Genomic DNA, 9,114 nt, shown 5'->3' on the forward strand with positions numbered 1-9,114 from the left:
AAGCTGTCATGATATACCTTTATGCGAGCTTGTGTGGCTTCCATGCACTGTAGGGCCATCCTGCGGATCTCATCAAGACACTCCAAGTGCAACAGACGGCGTTGCAGGGACTCGACATCTCCCACGCGTTCATTGATGGCCACTCGTAGGGAGGGCAACTCCAGTGTTCAACAGGGAGTTGGTTAGAGGTTCACTTTGGACCTTTAATTGGGAGGTTGTTGGGATAAAGGCCCAATTTCACCTCCATGTATAGTACACGCACATTATTCAGCTGTACATGTGAATGCACCCTTATATGCCCCAAGTATAAATACATTTTATTCTTTGTGTACCAATACATTGTTGGTACACTCTAATGTAATCGTACTTGCACTCTCTCTCTCTCACTCTCTCAGTCACTCTCGCTCCCCGAATTGTTGGTCATTCCTAACTGAGCTCGAACTGAGAGAATACAAGGACAGCAGTTTCATGCCAATGTATTATGGCAGCATGAAATGATGGCAAATTTGCATATATTTTGGAGCTGACATGGTGATCATGGTGCTGGTTCCAGAGAATACTAAGACAGCAGTTTCATGCCTATGTGTTATGGCAGCCTGAAAGAACGGAACATTGAAGGACCTTACACATGCAATAAGATTAGGTAGTAGACCTTAACTGCAAGCCATGAATGCGAGAAAAGCTAACGTGGAGTTTTGGAGCATGAATGACAGCCTCTGTAAGCATTGAACAACCACATGACAACAATTTTGGTGTGGAAATGATAGCAACATTACATGGAGTGACATTGATTTGTTAATGTTACTGTAGAGCAACTGATGTAATCCTATGAGAAAAGTTGAAAATTTATGAAGTCTTTCTACTTCAAAGATAGACAGCAAATGTGACCAAAGTCCTCGTGCTTCTTTAGCCAATGGGGATCCCACTCATTTCTAATTGTATCATCAACTTTCTTGCACTGGTGCCTTGGAGTCTGTTATGACAGAGAGCGTGAGGATCGAGACACGTAATGCTTTTTCACAGCAGAAAGAGAGAGAGAGAGTGCAGAGTAGAGAGGAGAGCGAGCACGATACTTGATGTTCGGTACAATGACGAGTGTATCTCTTTAGGTTTTAGATAGATATATAAGAAAGTACAAATGTGCTAAGGGTGTGTTCACACCCGAGCACATATAAAAGGCACGATGGCCCTTTATTCCCAACAATCTCCCACCTAAAGGCAATGTGCCTTAAGAGGAGAAAAGAATTAGCTAAGTCTAGGTATGTACAAAGCTGAAATACATATACCTATCAAACTCCCATCATCTGTTCGCAATGAGTAAACAGCTGTGCTGGAAGATCCTTAGTGAGAAGGTTCGCAAGATTGTCATTTGTATGCACTTTGACAAGCTTAATGCTCTTGCTATCAAGTACATCTCTAATGAAGTGGTACTTCACCTGTATGTGCTTTGTCTTTGCATGAAAGACAGGATTCCGTACTACCATGATAGCACATTGACTATCACTATGGAGAACAGGTAACTCTGTGATGCCAAGCTCTCCCATCAGACCTGAAAGCCATAAAGCCTCCTTGCATGCGTCAGTGGTAGCTACATATTTTGCCTCTGTAGTAAACAATGCAACATACTTTTGTAGCTTGGAGATCCAAGAGATTGCTCCTCTCCCACGAGACGTGAAAGCCATAAAGCCTCCTTGCATGCCTCAGTGGCAGCCACATACTCTGCCTCTGTAGTAGACAATGCAACACACTTTTGTAGCTTGGAGATCCAAGAGACTGCTCCTCTTGTGAAGGTAAACACCTACCCAGAAGTGGACTTTCTGCAATCCGCATGACCAGCATAGTTTGCATTCGTAAAGCCAATGACAGATGCCTTCTGCTTTCCAGAGCAAATGCATAACTCCTTTGTGCCTTTAAGATATCTCATAATACCTTTCACTGCTTCCCAATGCTTTTTACGAGGGTTTGCCATGTATCTGCTAACCACTCCCATTGCAAAGGCAATGTCAGGACGTGTAGCAACCATAGCATACATCAAACTACCAACAACTGAAGCATATGGTATCTTGGCCATTTCAGCCTTCTCATCATCAGATGTAGGGCTGTCCTTTGCATTGAGTTTCACAAATGGAGGCAATGGAACTCCAATTGTTTTTTTCCCCTTCATATTGAAATGCTGTAAAACCTTGGAGATATACTCCTACTGAGATAGATAGAGTAATCCTTTTGACCTATCTCTGAGTATTCGCATGTTAAGAATGTGATTTGCATCACCAATATCCTTCATGTCAAAGCTGCCATGAAGACTTTGCTTTAGTGAGTCCAAAGCATGAGTATCCCTGCCAGCAATCAGTATGTTATATGGAGGCAATAAAACCCTAATTGTTTTTTTCCCCTCCATATTGAAACACTGCAAAACCTTGGAGATATACTCTTGTTGAGATAGATAGAGTAACCCTTTTGACCTATCTCTGAGTATTCGCATGTCAAGAATGTGATTTGTATCACCAAGATCCTTTATGTCAAAGCTGCCATGAAGACTTTGCTTTAGTGAGTCCAAGGCATGAGTATCCCTGCCAGCAATCAGTATGTCATCAACATACAGAACCAAGATAATCAGGCTGCCATTTGCTGCCTTCTTGGTGTACAAGCAGTGATCCACTTGACTTCTATGAAAACCTTGAGACTGCATAAATGTATCAAACTTATGATACCATTCTCTTGGTGCTTGTTTTAGCCCATATAAACTTCTTTTGAGTTTACATACCATCTTCTCTTTCCCTTTTGCCACAAACCCTTCAAGCTGTTGCATATATATGTCTTCATACAGATCACCATGTAAGAATATAATCTTTACATCCATCTGTATGAGCTCCATATCTTCAGCTGTAACCAAGCCCAAAATGGTTCTCAATGTAGTCATCTTGACTGCAACAGATAAGATCTCATCAAAGTCAACTCCATGTTTTTGCTTGTACCCCTTCCCAACCAAACTTGCTTTGTACTTTGGCAAGGAACTAGAAGTAAGCTTCATATTGTAAACCCATTTGCATGGAAGGGTTTTTTGCTCTTTAGGCAACTGCACCAAGTCCCAAGTGCCATTTTTCTCAAGAGATTCCATCTTTGACAACATGGCTTTATACAATTTATTGCTGTCCTGTCTGTCTATTGTTTCCTTGAAGCAAGACGGTTCACCACAGTCTGTCAACATGACATAATCAGCCACATTGTTTGCACTAGGAACAAATCTACCAGGTTGTCTAGTAGCCATAGACGATCTCCTAACCCAATGATCATTGTTTGCTGGCTGTTGAGCTTGCAAATTTTCATTTTCAGCTTGTTGTCCTGGCATTTCAGCCTGCAAATCAGCATTAACAGCTTGATGTCCTAGCTGTTCTTGCACATTTAGTGGCTCATCATTATGGGCAATGGCTGGTTGATCATTTCCAGCATTATTTTCTGCATTTGCAGGTTTATTTACAGCAAGTATTTGCTGCTGTACAACGGGCATATTTTACTGTCCAAAAGGTATTTTTTCCCGGAATACAACCCTACGGACCTCCTCAGTCTTTTCGGGTTGTTTATGCATTTGATCTTCGCGGAAGATAACATAATTGCTGTGTACTACTTTTCTTTTCTCAGGATCCCATAATCTATACCCCATTTCACCTTCATCACCATATCTTAGGAAAATACATTTACGGGATTTTTGCTCAAGTTTGCTGCGTTCTTCCTTACGTATGTGCAGAAATGCTTCACAGCCAAACACTTTCAAGTGTGCATACGAAGATGGCTTGCCCGATCACGCTTCTTGGGGAACTCCCCCTCCCAAAGACCTGTTTGGTGACCGATTAATCAAGTGCACTGTTGTCATAACATCCTGTGCCCAAAAACCATGAGGTAAAGTAGCATGTGACATCATTGTTCGGACCTTGTCTTGGTTATGAGGGGCAGTGAGCTCCCTTTTTATCACTTTGTTGTCGCAAAATGCTTGAAAGGCCTTGGACACATATTCCCCACCATTGTCAGAGCGAAGACACTTGAGTGTCTGATTCTCAACCAATGCCAAGAATTTTTGAAACTTGTCAAGCACTTCATTCTTGCTATGAATAGGGTAAATCCATACCTTCCTTGTAGCATCATCGATAAAGATGACAAAGTATTTCTTTCCCCCCTAAAGATAAACCCGGCATCTGACATACATCGGAATGTACTAACTCTGAAGGAGAAGATTTCAGCGAAAGAGACTTGTTATGAGACGTCTGTGCATGTTTACCATAAACACAATGATCACAATGCTCAAAATCAGCATAACGAAGACGAGGCAAGTAACCCAAACGAGAAAGCACTTTTATTTCAGTTTGACTCATGTGTGCCAACCAACCATGCCACAAAGAAACACTTGGTTGCTCAGTCACAGTAACAACATGGTCACGCACACTAGATATATGGAGAGGATATACGGTATCGCTTTTACAACCTCAGGCAATTACTCTAGATTCCTTACAGATCTTTCATTTCCCATCACCAAAGGTGGTATGAAATCCATCGTTATCTAGTTGCCTTGCGCTAATCAAGCTCTTCTTGAGCTAAGATACATGGCGTACATGCTGAAGTATAAAGGCAGAACCATGCTGAAACTGCAACTGCACAGTGCCAATGCCTGCAACGTCACATGCATAGTTGTTCCCAAGATGGACAACACCATGTCGACCCCTTGTATAGTTAGAAAACCACTCTTGATGAGGGGTGACATGAAACGAAGCACTTGAATCTAGAATCCAAGTATGCATGTCATCGTCTGTGTTTGCAAGTAAAGCATGTGTATCAAAGTGCGAAGAGACAAAGAGTACGTCATTCCCATTGTCATTGTCATGAGTGACTATATTCACTTCTTCAATTTTGATATTGTTCTTATTAGGCTAACTCTCTTTCTTCTCTTCCTTGCTATCATCTATCTTCTTGCCCTTCCATTTGTAGCAGTCACGTTTAAAGTGACCCTTCTTGCCACAATGATGGCATTCAACATTCTTACCACGTGATTTACTGCGTCCCTTTCTATCAGATTTGCCTTTCTGTTGTGATCTTCCCCTAGTATGCAAAGCACTGGAAGACTTACTGGATGCATTGTTCTGTTGATTCATTTCTTCCATGAGTAAAGCACTCTCTACATCAACATACAAAAGGATCGCATTAGAATTGCTCATAGCATTCTTGAATGTATCCCAACTCTTTGGCAGAGTGCAAAGCAAGAACGTAGCCTTAAATTGCTCATCAATCTTGAACTCCAAGGCAACCAATTGGCTGAAAATGAAGTTAAACTTACTCAAGTGAGTAGACATTGCTGTACCCTCTTTTATATGCAAATGCATAAGCTTTTTCAGTCAATAAACTTTGCTTGTGGCACTCTTCTGTGCATACAGTTTTTCTAGTTGAGTCCAAATAGCATAGGCAGAATCCAAACCTTCGATGTTAAACATCAAGGCATCAGAAATCGATAGCTCGATGGTTGAGCGTGCAAGCTCATTTAACTTATCCCAATCTTCCTATTCCATATTTGGGGGCTTTGCCCCTTTGGTCTTAATCGGCTTTGCTTGCTTCTTCTGCAATAGGATATTATAGCACTATTTTACACTCCACAACTGATTACAACTATTCCAAGGACAAATACATCACATTACATGAGAAGTCCCAAATTTTAGCTGCAATTTCTGTTGTACATGCACCCACGGGCAGAAAATTTGACACGCAAGGTTAAATGCCCCAAAATTTTTGTGCTCAAAGCATCAACCATACATCTGCACTGTCTCTGACATGCATAGAATAGACCAATTTTGCCAAAATAGAGCAATTTCAGCAAAAGCCCCAAAATTTTCAAGTGCTAGATGTCCAAATTGCATGGAATTAAACCCACATGTACATAAAATGACCAGATTGCGCACTAATTTCGCCCAAACAGCAGAAGCCCCAAATTGCACGGGGTCCAATGTGCATCAATGTCGAGAAATTGGGTAAATTTCAGCCCAATTCTTGCATGTATATGAAAAGTCCCTAATGTCGGAGGCAAAATGTCACAAATTCCTGCAATTTTTGAGACAAATATCACTATTGTGTCTTGCTCGCTCTGGGATACAACCGTGCAGCTTGCGGCCACCACGCGTTGGATCCGTCATCGCCTGCAGGTCGTTGCCTCTGTCTGCCCGTCGCATCCTGCCTGTCATGTCTGCTCTTTTGCCCGTCGTCGCTTGGTCGCTTGTAGCGAGATCGCCTGTCGCACTTGCCGTGTCGCCCTATCCTAGTCACACACAATGGACCTGTCGCCCGCAACAGAATTGTCGACTACTTCCGTTCTCCTGTTGATCATGCCTGCCTGTCGACTGGTCTCGTCGGATATTGGTCAAGCCTACTTGCTATCCAACAGCAATTGTCGCCTTCTCACCCAGCTCACGCTTGACTATGCCTTCAGAAACGCGCACTTCTAAGGTGTCTCGAGAAGTGTGCACTCCTTGCATGCTTTGATACCAGTTTGTTATGACAGAGAGCGCAAGGATCAAGACACACAATGCTTTTTCACAACAGAAAGAGAGAGAGAGTACATAGTAGAGAGGAGAGTGAGCACGACACTTGATGTTCGGTACAATGATGAGTGTACCTCTTTAGGTTTTAGATAGATATATAAGAAAGTACAAGTGTGCTAAGGGTGTGTTCATACTCGAGCACATCTAAAAGGCACGATGGCCCTTTATTCCCAACAAAGTCTCTAATGATACTATGAATATACTCATTTCTTTAATGTAACCATTGTTTACGAAAAAAGGTCTATGAGAGCTGCTTTTACCATGATGTGACTTTTCTTATTGTAGGCATGGAAACCAAATGACATAATGGGATGGGTGGCAAAGGGATGGATGTCCGCATCTGTATGAAACGATGAAGTAATATCCACATCAACGTAAAGAAATCAAAACCATAATCAATATCATGTCACCATCTCTTATAAGCACTCATTGTCAATGTTTCCAATTGGTCTTTGATGCATGCTTACATGATATGTTTATCGCAAGTGATTGTGAAAACGGTCTTGCCAGTCGTATTCCTGGCCTTTGTCATGTGCTCCTTTTCAGTTCTTTGCGTTTGATTCTTCTTGCTTTACGTGCGGCCATGCTCCTGTTGTGCACTAAAGGACTCGGTGCTTTGATAGTTGTCACTTTCCTTATTAGTATCACTCTTCAATATTACGAGCTTTCTCTTACCCTTCCTCATTTGCATCATCGAAGCGTGCCCACCTTCTCTTGATGTTACTCGTTTCCCACATGCAAGTGCAATGACTGCCTACAGTTGGGCAGATGTCAATGATCGTGTTTGTGTTGCTCTCTCCCTCACTCTTGGAGGGTGTTGGACAAGGATTTGTTGCATATGAAAAACTTCTCTATTCTTGTATGTTAGATACTTGCATGCTGATTATGCAGCAGTTGCCAAGGCCAAAAGCAATGCTTTCTAGCATTTTGTTCTAAGCTTACAGGCCTTAAGCCTTCAAGGGTTTGGTCAAAATGTCTCAAGAGGATTTCGTTTTGCCTTTGAAGGCTTTTATGTGTGGACCTTAGAACCTCTATCACTGTATCTATAAAAATGGACCCAAGAGGTTGTTGTTACTAGCCTTGCCTGCATCTATAGTGTGAGAGCAAAAGAGCCACTAGTGCTGGGTGAGGCAAGTGCCAAGATAAAGAGTTTGAGTTTGAAATAAATTTATTTTTGAAGTATTCAATGCTTTTTTAATGTGGATTGAAAGTATCTTAGTATTGGAGGAGTTGACGAGTTTCTTTGCATAGTTCATGGTAGTTTTATTTTCCAGTGTGGTGAAGCATTGAGTTGTGGAGGCAGGGTTTGCTTCTTCTCTTTTGTTCCCACAATGATGTTACTCCAGAAGGTGGTGCTTGTTGCAAATGGTTCGCACGATGCTGCTTCAGCCTCTCCCATTGGTAGAGATTGAGGACTCTGCTCCAGAATGGCAAAAATCAGACCTGTTCTGCTTGGATAGTAGGGACACGAGCGTGGGCAGGAACTAGGGCCCTCCTCTCCTTGTTGGCAAGAGACTTCTCTTTCTTACTTCGTCTTTCAATGATAATGTTGGGCAGCCATGTGCCGAAATTCTGAAAAATAACTAATAGAACAAAACAAGAGAATCTGACAAAGACAATAAAGTTTTCACTTACGAGTTTTCTTTTTAATTTGGCTCTTCTTGTTGAAATTCTTATTTCCTATTTGGAGCATGGTCTTTCACAGCTCCATTGCATCCCTTTAAAGTTCATAGAGATCTGTCCAAAGTGGCGATTCATGAGTGGTGACAATTGGGCTATAGACTTGTTAAGTAATTACTTTGCTAAATTCTGCTGAGTATCTACATGTATTTTTTGTTGCTTGTGTTATAGAATTTTTGCTGTTCGCTTGTGCTATATCTACAGCTGCCTTCTCTTGCCACAACCATTTTGTTTTAGCTAGACAATTTGCTGCACTGCATGCGGTGAATATTCTTGAAGGCATGTTATGCATGTAAATAAATGATCTAGAATTATCGTGCTGTATTGTGACCACTCTTGGAGCGTTTTATAGCTTTGAAAGCCTTAACGATCTAATGGCTAGCAGGATTACGACGCAGCTTGTTCACTCTGCAGGAGAAAAGACACAAGCCTATGATGTTGATGATGATCTGAGGGCAATGTGTGAAGAAGGACAATTAAAAGATGCAGTGTCCTATTTTGAGCTGGTTCACAAGGGAGGCTTGAAATCAACTCCAGGTAATTATTCGTTTTTGTTGCAAGAATGTGCCAAGGTGAAGGCACTTGCCGAAGGCTTGAAGGTCCACAGCCTTCTGATTAGAAGTGGTTTAAAGATAGACGTGTTTCTTAATAACAACCTTCTTAGCATGTACATGAGGTGTGGAAGGTCCTCTGAAGCTTGGGACCTGTTTGATGCCATGCGAGGAAACCGGGATGTTGTCACGTGGACTTTGATGATTGATGCCTATGGACAGAAGGGTGAGCTTAAGGAGGCGTTCAGATTGTTTGATAGGATGCTACAAAAGAGGGTGAGACCAAACAAGATCACATTCGTGTGTAT

At 41.9% G+C, this 9,114-nt stretch overlaps 1 protein-coding gene across 8 annotated transcripts in view; it reads left to right on the plus strand.

The window, feature by feature from the left end:
- Positions 1 to 9,114, plus strand: part of LOC148025992 (pentatricopeptide repeat-containing protein At2g13600-like) — a 68,973-nt gene that overhangs the window by 57,973 nt on the left and 1,886 nt on the right. For 4 of the 8 annotated variants that reach the window (XM_087693220.1, XM_087693218.1, XM_087693219.1 and 1 more), the window contains one exon: positions 8,670 to 9,114. This exon is cut by the window's right edge and continues 1,599 nt beyond it. In XM_087693220.1, coding sequence (XP_087549346.1) covers positions 8,670 to 9,114 — 445 coding nt within the window. Of the gene's footprint in view, positions 1 to 8,640 lie in introns of all 8 variants that reach the window. The other 4 variants (XM_087693223.1, XM_087693221.1, XM_087693222.1 and 1 more) reach the window with 2 other exon arrangements.

The sequence above is a fragment of the Lygodium microphyllum genome, chromosome 14, assembly GCF_053477565.2.
Source record: "Lygodium microphyllum isolate KBCC chromosome 14, Lygodium_microphyllum_v1.1.10, whole genome shotgun sequence".
NCBI lineage: Eukaryota > Viridiplantae > Streptophyta > Polypodiopsida > Schizaeales > Lygodiaceae > Lygodium > Lygodium microphyllum.